At 38.4% G+C, this 18,469-nt stretch overlaps 1 protein-coding gene across 2 annotated transcripts in view; it reads right to left on the reverse strand.

Annotated features, from left to right (window-relative positions):
• The window catches only part of TRIO (trio Rho guanine nucleotide exchange factor), a 242,366-nt gene that overhangs the window by 81,749 nt on the left and 142,148 nt on the right, over positions 1–18,469 (reverse strand). For both annotated transcript variants that reach the window (XM_068670984.1, XM_068670985.1), the window contains exons 20-29: positions 15,390–15,505; positions 12,732–12,854; positions 9,724–9,918; positions 9,489–9,604; positions 8,878–8,944; positions 7,955–8,064; positions 7,218–7,287; positions 6,654–6,743; positions 2,842–2,934; positions 722–833 (exon numbers count right to left, since the gene is read on the reverse strand). In XM_068670984.1, the coding sequence (XP_068527085.1) occupies positions 722–833; positions 2,842–2,934; positions 6,654–6,743; positions 7,218–7,287; positions 7,955–8,064; positions 8,878–8,944; positions 9,489–9,604; positions 9,724–9,918; positions 12,732–12,854; positions 15,390–15,505 (1,092 nt within the window). The remainder of the gene's footprint in view (positions 1–721; positions 834–2,841; positions 2,935–6,653; positions 6,744–7,217; positions 7,288–7,954; positions 8,065–8,877; positions 8,945–9,488; positions 9,605–9,723; positions 9,919–12,731; positions 12,855–15,389; positions 15,506–18,469) is intronic.

The following is an 18,469-nucleotide window of genomic DNA, read 5'->3' on the forward strand; positions in this document are numbered from 1 at the left end:
CAAAAAAAATTACTTTGCCAATGAAAAAAAGTTTTATTACTATGATGGCACCATCATACATGATAAAACGCCAATTACAAAATGGATTTTGGCAGAAAGTCGTTCTCAGCACATATAAGCAATTACATCCAACCTCAACTGTCTGCCGTGAACATGATTATGCTGTTCTGGCTAAGGCTCAGGCTAAATTGGCTTATGCTGACATTTTACTGCCAGAAGGTACATTTCATTTCAACCAGAAGTCTGTGGAACAGGCAGCAAACAGATGTGAAAACCAAGAATTTCTTGGAGACTATTATTTGACACATAAATCAGAAAAATCAACCCTAATACATGTATGACCCTCTTATAAAGAAGGATACTAGTTGGAAAACGTAGATGAAGCTACTATATCTGACTATTCATCTACTAAATTTTAGGTGACTGGTGGAAAATTTTGCTAGCCTATGTATTTTTCAAACCTGCAGTGGCAGAGGTATAGATCAGGATGAAAGATCATTTTTAAAGCATTAACAAAACTGTACCAGTTGTACACAATTGATTTTCCTAAATAAGTTTACATTTTATATACCTCTAAATAAAAAGTATATAAAATACAAACCCAGAGATATAAAAATGTTCATATTCTTCAGATCTTCTCAACATATAGTAATATAAAAAGTTATTAAACAAAGTTAATATACATCATATGACTGAGTTAAAAGGCCAGTTTGAATCCTACCTTCCAGCATGCTGAGGTGCATGGCATCATTGGCTCGCTTTGGCACACTAAGCATCACCTCCAGGCCATCTTTAATCTCACCTTTACCTTCTTCACAGCATGTGAGCAACTCCTGCAAAAGAAAAGCAGACAATCTATCTTGTTTCTACACAAGGCAATCAAATGCTACTTCTAAAAAGCAAAAAAAGCAAAAAATTACTGTTTGCAAGTAACATCTACTTTGTTATTTTGTACTTCTTACTCTTCCAATGACTGATAGCATACGTTGTATTTATCACCATCTTTTCTTCACAGAGCAGCACAAGCATTCTGTTAACCACCTCTGATTTAACTAAGACTATCAGGTTAATAATAAATCTTTAAAAATTAAAATAAGGACAGTATTTTTTTTTTTTGATAAGCCATGACACAGCTATCGGATGTAGTGCTACATCAACGCCCAGAACAATACAGATGCTGAGTCATGAACCTAGTGGAAAGCCGGACAGTACAAAAGGGTCTGCATGTCAGTCTTTACTCCACTGCTCCAAAGACCCTGTCTGTACTACTGCTGATAAAAGAATTTACATTGTTTCATTTCAAACATGCAGTGACCTACTCTATTTTGCATCATTCACACAGCTGAAAGCATCCTACAGGCAAGTTTTTTTTTTTTTTTGTATACAAACAACCATTAAATAATGGACAAGTTAGAAAAAGGAATATACTGAAATGTAGTAATTTAAGGTGACTCAGTTCAGTGCACATTCAAGACTCAACGATATTAATGTACGAGTGCTTGAGCAGATATTCAAATTTCCTCACATACTTTGAGCGTTTGAATAGTATCAAGATCAAATGTAGCTTACATAACCAAAAGGGCACATTATGTTCTCTCTGTAATTCAAAAAGTCCACTTAATTCACTCCCTCAGGTTAAATTCCTTTTAAAGAGAAAGCCAGGTGACTCCTGCATTGCATCGTTGCACTATTTTTATTTAACTGCCAACACTATCAATCATTGCATCAAAATTGTACAGCACCACACTTAAATTTCTCATGACAACACCACAGAAAAGTGAATGTAACTAAATATCCTCTTGGAGAGGGGAGAAGATTAGCAGTTTCAGCACTGTTTGCAAAAATAAACAGAATTTCTGAAGGTGTATTTTGCCATCATTCAAGATTCAGGCTCTTTATCCTTCCATGTTTCATGACTCTTCTCTTATAGAAAGAAGAAAACTCAACAGCCATCAAATAAATCCATTTTATTATGCAGCAAAGTCATCTGTCTCTGAAAAGCCTGGTGAAACCAATCTATCCATTCCTTCAATAATGCATGAGCTAAGACATTAAATAAGATTTAGAAAGTAATTGCTGAAATCAGTCGCTAAAACTTCTAAAACACAATAACCTATTTATGCAAGTTATTAACTTAATCAAACTGCATTTTTTTTTTTGCAAGGGAAGAAATTGAAATATCACAGACTCCTTTCCATCCAACTCAACCAGAAATAGCAAGGAATGTTTTTCAGAAGTTTTAAAAAACAATTATCCATGGCAGTTCTTGATCGGAAAGGGGAGACAAAGATCAGTTAAGATACTTTTGTAGGGGGCTATTACAAACTAAGCAATGCCATCTAGTAGAGATCTAGCACAGCTTGAGAACATTGCTGCTTAGCCAATGAAACATCTGTCCACTGAGTGAAAGTGGTAACCAAAGGTTTCAGTTATTTTAACAGCTACTCTGTACTTGATATTACCAGGCAACATTACAAGTAACAACTTAATACCATTACCATAGCTAATGGTTAGTGAAAATTTGTTGCAGAAACCATTACAAAAACACACTTGTCCTCACTGCCGTGAATGATTTTTTGCTCTGGAAACCCAAAGGATATTTTCTAAGTAAACATTAGTAGAGAGGTATCCTTCTGATTTACAGAAATCTGGAAAAAAAGTTCCTTATTTATGCCATCTTTCTTTTTCAGTGTTTTCGTAACAAATATTGCAGCAAGAGTAAAGCTGCCCAGGATGCTGTAGTCTCAGAGAAAAGAGTTAAAAACCCTTCCTGATTTCAGAAACAGCTTTGCCTGCTTATGAACAGCAAAATCAGGTTAAGAACTTTGAATTAGTACTGACCTTTAAAAGAAGCTGGTATTTTGTTATCCTTTGAACAGGTTTGATAAGGTAAGAGGAGATGGAGTTGGCCAGTCCATGTCGCTGTTGTATCTCCTAAATGAAAAAAGGAAACGTGAGGACTGTGAGCACCAACATGCAGATATAGCTTGTTCTGAAGGCTATGTAATATACATTAACTAAAATTTCTATTTTAGAAGGAAGAAAGAAGAAGAAAAAAGACAACTGGATGACAACATATTCCAGTCACAGGAAGTGATTTAGTTGAGAATTTACCCTCTCGCTTTATGCAAACAAAAGAATATTACCTCCAAGGGTGCCTCTGAAGTATTTCAACAAGCTTAAATCCAAATAGCAGTGATTAGGAATATCGAACAAGTGGCACCGCCTTATTATTATTTTTATAAACTGGAATTTGTGGGGTTTTGTTACTTTCAGGACAGAAAAGAAAGAAAATCCGAGAGTTCTAGAGAACAATGAGGATTACTGCATGCAGACTGAGAAAGACGTTTCTTGTCATCATCTGCTAGTTTTAACTAACAGTCACAGAGCTTTTTTTCCCCAAAAGCTGTTACAAATCCACAAGGGGGAGCAAGAAGTAACATTTTCTAACCAAAGGAAAGAAGTTACGCAAGAGGTTAAAAAGAAACCAGAGCCACTTATAAATAAAGATGTCTTTGGCTAAGCTAAAGGAGGAAAATAAAAATGGCATGATAATTACATGGAATAATTATGGAATTCAAATACCGATCATGGATGAACTTCAAGGCCATTGCTTGCCTTTTATGACAGAACTGTATGTATTTTAACCACGTTATTTCTAGCAGCAGGCTTATGCACTACAGCTATAGGCCTTTTAACCACAATTACAGCATCAGAAATTCTCAACATAGGATTCACATGACATTTTCATGTGGCCCAGTCATGACATCACCAGGAGCTCTTGAAGTTACCTGTACACAGTCAGGTCTTCATTTTTCTAATCCACCTTAATTGAATTAGGGGATGGTGCGCTGGATACACTGCTAAAATAGAGGAATTGAGGACGTTCCACTGGAAGCAGTGGCAAGAACATATTTCTAAAACAATTTTATTAGAGCTTTTGTTGCTTTTAAAAATACTATCATAGAATCATAGATCGGTTTGGGTTGGAAGGGACCTTGAAGATCATTTAATTCCGCCCCCCTGCCATGGGCAGGGACACCTCCCAGAAGATCAGGTTGTTCAAAGCCCCATCCAGCCTGGCCTCAAATACTTCCAGGGATGGGGCATCCACAGCTTCTCTGGGCAGCCTGTGCCAGGGCCTCAATACCCTCACAGTAAATAATTTCTTCATTATATCTAATCTAAACCTACCCTTTTCTAGTTAACACTATTACTCCTTGTATTGTCACTACACTCTCTGACACAAAGTCCCTCCCCAGCTTTCCTGTAGGCCACTTTTAGGTGTTGGAAGGCTGCTGCAAGGTCTCCCCCAGAGTCTTCTCCAAGCTGAACAACCCCAACTGCCTCAGCATGTCTTTGGAGGAGATGTGCTGAGCCCCTTGATCACCTTCTTGGCCCTCCTCTTGGCTCACTCCAACAGGTCCCTGTCCTTCTTGTGCTGGGGGCCCCAGAGCTGAACGCAGGTCTCCAAGTGGGGTTTCATGAGAGCAGAGCAGAGGGGGACAATCACGTCCCTCACCCTGCTGGCCATACTGCTTGTGATGCAGCCCAGGATACAGTCAGCTTTCTGAGCTGCAGGTACACGTTGCTGGCTCACGCTGAGCTTCTTGTAAACTAGCACCCCAAGATGATTTTCCTCATGGCTACTTTCAATTCATTCTCTGTCCAGATGCAGGCCCTTGCCCTTGGCCTTGTTGAACCTCATGAGATTCACAACGACCCACCTCTCAAGCCTGCCCAGGTCCCTCTGGATGGCATCCCTTCCCCTCCTGCATGTCGACTGCACCACACAGTGTGGTGTCATCAGCAAACTTGATGAGGATGCACTCAATCTCACTGTCCATGTCACTGACAAAGATATTAAACAGCAGTGGTCCCAGTACTGACCCCTAAGGAACACTACTCATTACTGATTTCCACCTGCACATTGAGCCATTGACCACAACAATTTGAGTGCGACCATCCAGCAAATTCCTTACCCACTGAGCAGACCATCTGTCACATCCACGTCTCTCCAATTTAGAGACACGCATATAATGGGGGGCAGTGTTAAATGTTTTGCGCAAGTCAAAGTAGATGATGTCAGTGGCTCTTCCCCTATCCACCAATACTATCACCCCATTGTAGAAGGCCACCAGATTTGTCAGGCACGATCTGCCCTTAGTGAAGCCATGTCAGCTGTCATCAGTTACCTCTCTGTTTTCCAAGTGCCTTAGCATAGTTTCCAGGAGGATCTGCTCCATGATCTTGCCAGGCACAGAGGTGAGATTGACTGGCCTGTAGTTCCCTGGGGTCAATCTTTTTTTTCCCTTTTTAAAAAATGGGGGTTGTGTTTCCCCTTTTCCCATCAGCAGGAACTTCAAGAGACTGACATGACTTCTCAAATATGAAGGACAATGGCTTAGCAACTACATTTGCCAGTTCCTTCAGAACCTGTAGATGTACCTCATCAGGTCCCATTGACCTCTGCACGTTCAGGGTCCTTAGATGGTCTTGAACCTGATCTCCTACACTGGCTGGTTCATCATTCTTCCAATCCCTTCTGGGAGCTTGGGCCATGTGGCTGGAGCTCTTATCAATGAAGACTGAGGCAAAATAGTTATGAAGTACCTCAGCCTGCTCCATATCCTGGGTGACCAGGTCTCCCATTTCATTCTAGAGAAAGCCCACAATTTCCCTAGTCTTTCTTTTATCACCGATTTTTTTTTTTTCCATCAGCAATTACAGTATTTAGTAAGTTCTTTAAATTTTTGTGGTCATATGACCATATCTAATTGAGATGACCTAATTTTCTGTAATGTATCTACTCTTGTACAAGCATTGAAAACTAACCAGAGGCTTCACAGAAAGACTTCACCTTATACTATTAAGAATCCCCCATCTCCTTAGTGAAAGGCTTTTGAAATTAACACCAAGAGTTCCAGGGATATTATTATTAATATTATGCCCTTCCCTCTATTTCCATAGCTAATTCTACAGAACAATGGTGTTGTCACTACGCATCTAGTAGCTTAGCACAGCGGAGGAGGAAACAATGTACTTGAATCATCTGTAAATATGTATTCCACAAAATTACCAAGGAAGAGCACAAAGTTCTTCAGAATGACTGAAATCCTCCAAAAACTCCAACAGCTACCATATTTTTGTCCTTTCCTAAATGGAATGTTACATGTAGACCAGGTAACTTTGGGACTGAATTAGCAATGTGGTTGGTTTAGCAGCTCTGAACAATGCCAGTCAACTGAATTACTACTGCATTCAATTACAAGTCAAAGGCACCCCAACAAATTTAACAAAGATTGTCGTCTTTTTTATGTATGGTGCAACCTAAGCAAATCAAAATGCTAAGATTTGCAGAATGTGCTAGTGAGAACTGAAGACTCATGTCTTGGTTGTTGCTGCCAAAACCCTGTTTGCAGTTCTGAACTGCTGTGATATAACACTGACTTCTTATACTTGATTTAACAGATTTATGAAGACCAATTGAGCCATATAAATTAACCATGTGAGATATGATTGATTTTCTTAAGATGACAGTAAATTTTAGTATTAAGCTTGCATTTTCTTAAGAAATAAGGCACTCAATAAAAACATAAATACGAGATTCAAACTAGAAAGACATATTTTTAAGATGGACACAAAGTACTTACATCAAAGTATGCTCCCGCATGTTCTAATATCAGCTGGGTAGAATCAGGCTTATTTTTACAGTAAGTAACATACATTTGGAACTTGTCTGCCTGCAGACAGAAATGTAAATTTACATGTTATCACAGAGCATAACTGCTGTCTCAAAAAGTTTTTACAGTTATCAGAGAACATTTCATCTGTCTCAAGAAACTAACCAACATAGGATTATTTTCCTACTTAAACTGGCAGCATAGGAAAATACATCATACACATGCGACTGAAAACAATGGCAGCATATGCAAAAGTAGATTATTCATAGCTAAGACAAAGATAATGAACTAAACAAAAACCCAAATGGAGGTTTCGGCAATTCACATACACTTTGAGAGCAGCCAAGTACTGGCACCTGACAGCAGTACCTTAATTATTTTCCTGTTCAAGATAGACAATTTTTTAAATCCAAATTTCAAGGAAGAGTTACTTTTACAGAGACTCAAATTTAAAAGAGACTTGAGAGTAAGTATCTACCCCTCCATGCTTCCTATCTCCCTTGTTACTTCTAAACACAAATCTGACTTTGTTACCCATGTCACGAAGCAGTGTCCAACATCTTCTGGTAACTGTTCATATTTTTCCAGCTCTTTGAGGAATATACTATGGGTAGAGAAGAAAGGAACTGTATAAGGCACATGAAACACTTTCATTAGAGCAGCTGACTTTGATCTATTGTCTGTGAATAAAGATAGAAATCTTACTGTAATTCATACCAACAACATGAGCTAACAGAATCAAAAGGAATGGATGACAAATGTGTAATATCAGAAATAATATAAATTAGCTATTATAATTCAATACAAACTCTGATGTGAAAGTTCCAAGTTGCTCCAGCAGACTTATGCAGTTAATACACATACACATCAGTTTCAGGAAAAGTTTAGCCTTCATCTCAAGAGAAATAGGAGGCTGACTTGCTTTTTAAATACTCATGTTAACTAAAGAAACCGTTAGTGCTATACCTGCTGAGTTCAGTGATTTCTACCTCTTCATGACAACTGGAAAACGTACAGCAATATTTTAATGCATTCAAATAATTTCTTAAAAGCTGAAAGACGTCTGAGACTGAAAAAGACAGTTTCTAGTGGTGTACCTACCTGGTTACAAAAAGTAACAATCTTAACAATTTAACAGTATGAGAAGAAATCCTTTACATTTTTCATGGCAAAGAGTTCATTATTCATATGCACCATATTTTCATTAGGAAATCCCTCAGGTCATCATGTGGATTTACCACTAATATGGAAATGGGAGATAAGTCACTCACTTATTGTGGAACTCATAGATTTCCTGCATGTTTCCAAAGATAATGTGTTCTTTGTTTACAATACCAGGTGGGATCTCTTCAACTCCACTTGTCATTTCCCATAGATACGTCTGCCCAGAACAAAAAAGATGCATGAAAAAATCATCAAAAAGCTGAACAGAAGCACTCAGGTTATCTTTAAGCACACACTCATGCAGAGAAATTGGTGAAAATCACGTAGCATCATCAATTCCGGTTGTCTGTTGTGTCACATGTACCTTGTGATTCTGACAGGCAAATCCACGTTTTAAAACTGACAATTTAACACAGTCCTTCAGATTACATCATTTAAAATGCACAGCGCTCTTGACAACCTCTAACGCTTCAGGATATTCCTTATGAAGGTCATGTCTGCAGTCTGGAAGTTCATGTTTTGTGCAAGAGCTAACGCTGAACATTACTAGCTTGAGCATAACAATTACTGGGCATTTTTCCATAGAATCTCTCTGAATTTCTATTTGATAAGTCAGCGAGTAGCAGAACATGTGATACACATAATAAGGGAATTAACACAAGCTCTTTTCTCTTGCTAGCAAAGCACATAAATTAACCCCCTCCTTTTTCCTGTCCCTCACCAAAAAAGAGGGAAAGGAGAGGAGGAAAGGGAAAAGAGAGGAAAAGGGAAAAGAGAAAAAAAGTTTATGAATAAGGAAATTATCAAATACTAAAACTCAGTACTGACAAAAACAAAACATATAGGATGAATTCTGAAATGGCTGATATCAATTGTAATTCTAAGTTTCCTATTAATTGCAGAAAAAACAATTTAAGTCTTATGACAACAAACTGATCCCCACATTTTTTTATTTTTTTTTTATCAGAAAGAAGTAGAAAGCAACAGATTGAATCCTGAATTCAAAAACCAGTGAAAGAAGAAAACTTACATCCATGCATTCCCGGAGGTCTCTTACGTAAGCCTTTTCTGTCTGAATTAGTTCAGCCATAATAAACCTTAGGTGACAACAGAAAGACTAATCAAATCTCAGTCTGTTTAATCATTATGAATATATAATAACCAGAATACACATTTCTCATCAGGTTTTGCTTTTTCTACTGTTCTAGGAAATATCTGGGAACTGAAATGCAACAAGAGAAAACACATGAAGGCAACATAAGAGATAACATTTCTCCATTACTAATCAGTGCAAAAAGAAATGGGGAAGGAGATGGAAATTTTGTCAAATGCTTTTCCATTGCTATATTGATTAAACGTAAACTCCCTCCTCCCCTTACACATATAATTCACATTAATTCTAAAAAGAAAAAGAAAAAAAAGTTACAAAGTGTAACATGGCTTTGGAAGCTTAGCATTCTGACATGCTCGAATTTTCTGTGAGAATGAGCATTGAATAAAAGGCAATAGGAGCTAATGAAGAGTATCACTCTCTTTTACTATTTATCTGATTTCTAAGCTCCCAGACAAGCCACGACAGTTGCTTCATTATCAGGATTGATTTATGCACTCTCATTGATTAAAAATAAATAAATTCATTACTCTTTCCTGCGGGCAGATTTTCGTTTTTCTTCATTAAGCTCATGAGCAGCATCGCGCAGTTTCACCTCTGACCCAGGGACACTGGCTGGGATTATATCCAGCTGCAAGCTTTTGCTCTTTATTAAAGAAAGGAAATATTAATTAAGGCAAGAGACAAGAGAAAACGATGACTAAATCAAATGCAAGCAAAGTTTTTTTTTTTGTGTGTCTATCATCACACTCCAATTTCACTTACCGATTTATTGGAATCAGAGGAAATACCCAGAGCTTTCTCTAAAGAGGTCCTGTATTTCTCCATGCGCAGGGAAAAGTCTCTGTACCTCTTATCCACTGCTGTGACACATTTTTTAATCTCTGTTGCATGAGCATGCCCTTTTTCACAAAAGCCATCAGCCAGCTGTATCAACAACTTCACCCTCTCTTTGGTTTGCTATGAAAACAGGAAAATATCAAACAGTTACGAACTCTACCTGTCATGAAAGGGATCATTTTGCTTAACTTGCTACTAAGTACAGGTGGAGAAGCCATGAAAGGAGCTAGCTTCCTCCTCTCATCCCAGAACTTCTTTAAACAGATATCAATTTCTAAATACAAATGGCACAGGATGAATACAGAACTCCTTGGGTTTTACTGTTACATTATAAGCCGGTTACTTGTTTTTCTTTCAAAAATGTGAATTTCCATATCTAACCCAGAGACTAAATTCTGCTAGAAGAGCTTTGCAGAGCACACTTATCTCCTTGCACTAACACAAAAGGATTTTGATCCCATCGGAAGTATTTTCTTCACTACCACTGAAGCACTGGTATTGGGCCAGGCCCACAAGATCTCAGGAAACTTCCTCTCTTTTTACAAGGGCATCAATGAAATGCTGTGATAGATACCATTTTTGTTATACACTTTACAATTTAATGGATACAGACTATATTCTTTACATTTTTTCATACCATGTTTTGCTCTCACATAGTCCTTAGATTCTAAAAGAACAAGAATCCACTACCAAGACTGTAACTAAGTGCGTTTCCCAATTAACATGCTACCTAACAGTATGCACTTTCTTTGTGTAAATCATAAATTATCCATAACATGACTTTATACATCCACCTCTCTTTGATACGATGTCAGAGTAAAACATCCTGCCAGTGCCCTTGCTAACAGAGAGTTAAGCAAAGCAGTTAATAAGAACTTGACTTTTTTTTTTTTGGTGTTGTTGTTCACCCTTTCTTTTTTTTTTTTTTTTTTTTATTTTCTTTCTTTTCTTTCTCTTTCCTTATGGTCACTCATCTAAGCACTTTTTTTTCACCGTGGAATTCCAAGTTTAAGAGCAAGCCAGGGCTAATATTTCCTCCCAGCCAGTAATGAAACTGGTTGAAACAAGTAGGGAGTGGCACTAACAACATCCTCTCTAAAGGGGCACCAGCGTCATCCACTGACTGACAGAGGAAGTAACGGGGGCAGTGGTGCTCTGCGTGCTGGATGGAATCCAACAGAACAAAGGCTGGAATGAAACTCGGAAGAAAATCTGGGTTTGAAAAACAAATATATAAGATTCTCTTTTCTCCCTTTCCATGACCAACTCTATCTCCAAGTCTCTTTCCTTCTGAGGTAGTCCTTTAGAAAAATGAACTCTTGTTTACTTTTTTGGGCTCCTTGGAAGACTGGAGAGCCAAGAGTTGGAAACAGGTGACAGTTGCAAAATGGAACACAAAGACTGACAAGTTTACATAATCTCAGGTACTTTGGTCATGCACTAACTGTTGTTTTTACACATGTGAAAACTACTAAGCCTCACACGTAACATCTCCATCTCTGCAAAGGCCTCCAGAAACAGAGAAGAAAATAATTCTGCAACAGTTCAAAAAGTTGCAATAGAATCACAAAATATTTTAATAAAACAAATAACCTTAGCAGCAATGATTTTTCACTATCTGCTGTTCTTCTACTATGCTACCATTAAATTGTAGATGAATAACATGTTCTGCTGTGTTTTACATCCTAAATGAACATTCAGTAATCCACGGACATAAGAATGTAAAAATAGAAATCAAAGGACCTCATGGTTCCTGTTTTTTAAAGTCATTTTAAAACTATTTCACTACAATTCTGGCATAAGAAATCAATTGCACATAGGGCTGGCTGATAGAGCTCTAGTAACACGGTGATTATTTTCTGATTATTTTTTGTTTTATTCCATTCCCAGAAGAAATACAGAAAGACAATGCAAATACACTATGCTTCTTCATGACATTCTTACTGTGTTTTTTTGTTTGCTTGTTTTTTAAATGGTACATGGTTTATTTATTTATTTTTATCCTTGTGGACAGAGAAACTGATCATAGCTAGCAGCTCTTTAAGGATACTTTTTTTTAGAGCACAGACAACACTGAACTGAATGGGTGCAGCTGATACACCAGTAAGAAGGGATACCAACCAAAAGGACCTGGACAAGCTTGAGAAGTGGACCCTAATGAGGTTCAACAAATCCAAGTACAAGGTGCTGCACCTGGGTTGGGGCAATCCCAGATGCAAGTACAGACTGAGAAAGAACTCACTGACAGCAGCCTGCAGAGAAGGACTTGGGGAATCTGATGGATGAAAAGTTCGACATGAGCTGGCAGTGAGTGTTTGCAGCCCAGAAGGCCAACTGCATCCTGGGCTTCATCACCAGAGGAGTAGCCAGCAGGTGGAGAGAGGTGATTGTACCCCTCTGCTCTGCCCTCCTAAGGCCCCGCTTGGAGTACTATGCCCAGGTCTGGAGCTCCTAGCACAAGAAAGATGTGGACCTGTTAGAACAGGTCCAGTGGAGGGCCACAAAGTTGATCAGATGGCTGCTCTTACACAAAATGGCTGAGAGAGCTGGAGATGTTTAACCGGGAGAAAAGAAGGCTCTGGGGAGACCTCATTGTGACATTTCAGTACATAAAGAGAGCTTTTAAAAAAAGATAGAACTTTTTGCTCATGCAGAAAATAACACAACAAGGGGGAATGGTTTTAAACTAAAAGAATGGAGATTTAGATTAGAGGTTAGGAGGGAATTCTTCACTCAGAGGGCGGTGAGGCACTGGAACAGGTTGCCTAGAGAAGCTGTGGATGCCCCATCCCTGGAGGTGTTCAAGGCTAGTCTGGGTGGGGCCTTGGGCAACCTGATCAAGTGGGTGGTGTCCCTGCCTGTGGTAGGGGTGTTGGAACTAGATCATTTTTGAGGACCCTTCCAACCCAACACATTCTGTAATTCTATTTTACCTTTGCTGTGATCTGAAATTCTTCATGTTCTTTTAGCAGCTCTTGAGTGTGCTGGATACTGGAACCAGTGGAAGTATGCGTGGATAAATAAAACTCTCCGTTGTCATGAATCCATTCCAGAGCCTAAATAAAGCAAGAATGAAGGAAAAGTAAGAGAGAAGGCAGTATACTTTTGCCAACAGAAACCAACCGTAATCAACATTTTACAAACACAGCTTGGTTACAGGTAAATTTTGCTTTACTCCACTTGAAGCAATTGTGGCACAAATGGAGGCACAAACTCTTAATACAGGCTGCTATGGCAGCATGCAGAGACACATGCACTTAGAAACTTCTTGATTCTGACATATTAAGTGTTCAATGAGTTTAATACTGTTTGGCTAGAACACTGACCGTCAGTGTCTGAATGTTAAAGACTGTAAGGGTGTACCAGGATGCAATTTACCCGGTCACATACTAGTGCAGATGCTAGCCTGAAGAGATGGGCCTGCACTTTTCAAGTGCCATTGATGGAAACAAGCCAACGACTCTTGGACTGGGATCAAGAAGAGGTGCTTATCAGCTGGCCACCTGCACAATGTCTTGTCAATTCTAACATCAAACTTTGCAGGTGAAGACCGATGTAGACAAGAAGCGCATTAAAGTTTGATGCTATAAACAATGTTTATTTTGATACTTCTTGCTTTTCACTTTTTAGCCTCTTTTTTTTTTTTTTTTGGTGGGTTTATTACACAGTGCTGGAATGGGTGACAAACAAAACTTTCCCTCTTCAAGTGTCACCCTTTCATTACTTCTTGACAGCTCTCTAGAGTCATGTGACCCGAAGTTAATATTGATGTTAATTCCTACAGTTTAAGTCAGCTTATTTCATGTGAAGGTCAAGACTGTATGCTGGAATCATACAATCACAGAACTGTTGAAGTTGGAAGGGACCTCTGGAGATCATCTGGTCCAAACCCCTTGCCAAGCAGTATCACCTAGTGCACATTTCACAGGATGGCATCCAGGTGGGTTTTGAGTATCTCCAAAGAAGGAGACTCCACAACCTCTCTGTCCAAGCTGTTCCAGTGCTCTGTCACCCTTACAGTAAAGAAATGTCTCCTCATATTCAGCTGGAACTTCCTGTGTTTCAGTTTGTGCCCACTGCCTCTTGTCCTGTCACTGGGTACCACTGAAGAGTCCAGCCCCATCCTCTTAACACCCATCCTTTAGATACTTGAACACACTGATGAAATCCCCTCTAAGTCTTCTCTTCACCAAGCTAAAACGTATGGAGATGCACAACAGCATACATGAACTGGAAAAAATCAATTTAGAGACCAGGTGAGCCCTTAATTCTGGGATGATCAGTCATTCTATCACTTTCCTTGCAAACTATTGTGGTATCTGTTTCCATAGCAGGGAACATAGTTCCGAAAGCACAAATCATGGGTTCTTCCAACTTCCAAACAAAAACCGTAACAAAGACAGCAATATTTCCCATTTATGGTTAATCAGTGTGGAGTGCCAATAAACATGGCAGTGACTAAACTGAAGGTTGCTGCAAAATGGGATTTACAATGAAAACGCTGACAGATCTTTATCTCTGGTGTTTGACCATTAGTCAGTAATCTCTGTTCAAAAGCACGCAGGTCATGTGCTTGGCAGAAGTTGAAGTTAAGGTCATTCACAAACCGGGAAGAGGGGTTGGAGTGGGGGTGTTGTAGTTTTTAATTGTTGTTTTAAAGGCTTATTCATCTTTAACTTCACTCCAGGATTTAACTTGCATTACTTGCTTTGTGAAGTCGTGAAAGACAGACTTCAGAAACCTTTCAAGATCAAAACAGACCACTAGTAATTAAGCCTCTGCCTACACTGGCTGTCGGAAAGAAATATAAGATTAGCTTTTAGAGTTCTTTAAAATATGTCTAACTATACTTTGCACTATGGGCGTTGCATTCTTTTTTGTGGAACAGGAATAGATTAGCTTCCTTTCTTTGTCCTATATCCAGTTAAAAAAAAAAAAAAAAAAGAGTTGCCAATCATTCCAGTTAGCAATTTTGCCTTGGAACCCCCCAGTTTATTTTTATGGCTTCCATTATGATTAGTAAAGGGGATTTTTTTCAGGTGTAATTTCTTAATGGTTATTTCCAGACTGCTAAATTCAACAAAATATAAGAAGTTGGACCTACCATGCAAATACACAAAAATTGCGAAGACCTTTGTAGTCATTCAATTACACTATTTAATGAATTATCCCACTTCTATTTTCTAGATTAGGTTAATCTAGATTAATTAGATTCCCTCCTACCCCCAACCATCTGAGAAATATGTTGATGTCTGTTATTTCCCTGATCAAATTGCGTGTGTGTGTAAAAGTTAACAATCATAACAATTTGTCAACACAAGCTTGAAGAAATGAGACTAGGCAGTATCAGATCAAGCTGGCAGAAGTAAAACACTACCTTTAAATTACTGCAATAAAGACAGCCTGCCTCAGCAGATTTAGTTGTTCTGTATTAAAGGAACAGCAAATAATTCATCTTACTTTCTACTTTAATTATTGATCTTTCAGGCATTTGGAATATTGAAGTTAATGGCAAATTTGCAATTACAGGACATGCCAGTTTATGTCAAACCTTAATCACTCTGAAGAGAATTTTTATGTACAACCCTCACCTGTTTGGCACTTCTTTCAAACACCACATACTGTTGGCATTGATCAAGACGCCTTTTACGCATGGTCCAATAATGCAGCACACGGTTTTCCCGCTGGAAGAGCTCATTCAAGATATCTGAAAGGAATGCAAACAGTTTCAACAGAGGTTATGACCAACAATTTTGAAATAACATACCAAAATCAGTGGAAGTAGTTTACACTATAGAATTGGTAATGGTGTTACTCTCTGTTACTCTATTTTGCTCTTTTTCATAATGTTCATAAAATGTTGGTGCTCCTTTTTTGTTACTACTTAGAGAAACATTAGTTAAAGAAACCAGAGATGTAATTGAAACCTATTAATGACACCTTTTCTTCTATCAGATGCTTTTCAATCAGGGATTGCCACTGTTTAAAAGAGCTCAAAGCTTAGTATGACAAAGATAGTTCTTGAAGGATTTTCTCAGAAACAGTGAGCACACACAAGCAATCACAATATGCTTAAAGGCTCATATTAACCACAGAATACTTTTTTTTTCTGAATATATGAGTTTCCTATAAAGTGTTTTTACAGTTTAATATATATGGGTAAGTATATAAGCTTAGCTCACTACAGTAACAAATGCCACACATTCGGACATTATATGGAAGAACAAGAAAAAAAAAACAAACATGACAAAACAACAGTGTAATTGAGAATTATGACTTGCTCAAATATCCACGTTCATTGAGCCTCGACAGAATTTCCAGGTAATCAAATAATTAACTCCACAATCTGCTATTCCATTTCTGAGTATAAGAAACTGTCTAGCACTGAGAATTGCATCCAAATTATACTGTTAACCTGCAATTCCATGTGTCTGCCTTATAAATTCTTTGATGGCAAAGCGTTTTTGCTTACAATATGCTGTGGATCTTATCCAAACTGCTCCTTTCATGCTTATTGTTTTTTATTTCAAATAAATAAATCCTAGCAGTTTCTTGTTAAGCTCACTTTACCCACTGTTTCTTTCAGAGCAGCAACCCTAGTGGATTTTGTAGCTACTGCAAACCCAGATGGCAAGCTGAAATACATGGGAATGGGGAATCACAAGATTTCTGTCAGGTGATTCTGTTGGAAGTGCAAAGAACCCACAGGGAAGCCTTCACCATTTGAAAAGAACAGGAGAGACCACAAAAAAGGCTTATCCTTCACAGCAATGGTTTTCTTGTTTTTCTACTGACACCCACAACCACGTATTTTCAACAAATGTGAAGAGTCTTAGGGGCTAGACCTCTGAACATCTTTGTGTCCCCCAGCCTCATGGTGCTGGTCCACCACGTCTTAACTTGCAGAAGTTAGCAACTCAGAGAAACGGTTTGACAGATAAGCTCAAAGGCAGCCTGAAGGGAAAAACATCTCTCCCTACCTATGGGTGAGCTGGGACCAATTACAATCACCTGCTACTGCCTTCCTGAGGATTACGAAACTTGGCTACACTGCTGCCAATACCTTCCTGCTTGGAAATACCGTAGTTGCATTTGACATGGAGCGCTGAGATCACCCAGAATTTGCTTTTCGTTGGAAGCTGGTAACTGCAGCCAATGTTTTATTCCTGCTGGGCAGGCTACCCTCAAACATGCCTCAACTCATCTGTCCCCTTGCCAAGTCATGAGCTGAACTGCTACATGCAATGCTGCCTCACCTGCTTTCTCAGTTTTATTTCTGCCTTAGGCCACCTCTGAAATGCTTGCACAGAACATACACCAGATTTCTGGGGGACTACCTTTATGTAATGTAATAAACCCAAATGGACAGCATATAAGAAGAGACGTCTTGATAATGACGCAAGTGAAGTAGTTCTGATACACAGCGAGTTAAGGTGAATTTAGCTAATTGGAACAGCACTTGTTCTGTGAGGACATGATACAGATGGCAAGCCAGTGAGAGGCATTTGGCTGAGTCCCATTAATGTTACTGCCATTAATTTCTTGGACTGAAAAGGAATAGAACACATATTATAAAATAACAATAAGAAGTTATAGAATGTCGACTTTTTATATTATGTTTAGATGAGCAGTTCAACCTATTTTGAGCCTTCTGAACAGTTGTTTTCTTTAGTTCCATCATTTGTTAGGATACCAAAGTAGTTCCTAAGCTTTCAGTTTATTCTGACTATTAGCTGAAATCTCTTGGAGCTCGTCTCTACACATCTTGCACTCTCTATCAGATTATCTAAAAATATGAGCAACACTAGACCAAAGTTCCTTCATCTACGTTGTTCACCTGTAACCTGTGAAGGAGAGGCAAGGAAGAAGCACATGAAATTAGCAGCAGAAGGAAAAATGAAGATGCTCTGTTTCTGAGCTTACAGCTATTGTCACTGGCTGTATCCACCTGCCACAACAAAGTTTTGGGCCATTACTACTTCATAAAGATTGGCTTTGGCATGGTGTCTGATACAGAATTTGTATAGCTGTAACAACATGTCAAGAAAATTGTTTACACTGCTATGAAGGGACAGAATGACATCTTTCAGAGTTCAGTATCATTGTGATTACTGTTTCCCAGGAAGAATGTGTTTAGCTAAACTTTGCCTATATTAACAGATTGCTTTTCTAGATATTTTAACCTGCATCTGGGAACAAGGATCAAGTCTGCTACTGAATAATGTATGTTAATTTGCTTTTTTGTTTGTTTTAAAAAAAAGTTCAGCAGTTCTGCAGGAACTCAAGGGTTACTCCATTTTATAAACAGTTCTTTTTAATGTCTGAATACTATATAATGAGCACAGTCTAACACATTATTTCATTTTGTTGAAACACAGGGTGCATCTGTTCTGCAGGACCATTACACACACTCGTCCTCAGATGTATTCTTGAAATAAACACTCTACTCTTTTCAATCCTATCTATTTAGAAAAGAGATTAAAAGAGACTACTGTTCTGAAATGTAATTATTTTTAAGGACATTAGCTAAGACTTCTCTACTTTTCCCTCATTTGAACATATTTATCTTTCTCAGAATGACTGTTTTCTGCACAAAACAGCTTTTGAAACCAAATCTTAAAAGTTTGCCTACAAGTCCTAATACTTTTTTTTTCTTACACTCAAGAAACAT

Source organism: Anas acuta, chromosome 2, assembly GCF_963932015.1.
Source record: "Anas acuta chromosome 2, bAnaAcu1.1, whole genome shotgun sequence".
Classification (NCBI taxonomy): domain Eukaryota; kingdom Metazoa; phylum Chordata; class Aves; order Anseriformes; family Anatidae; genus Anas; species Anas acuta.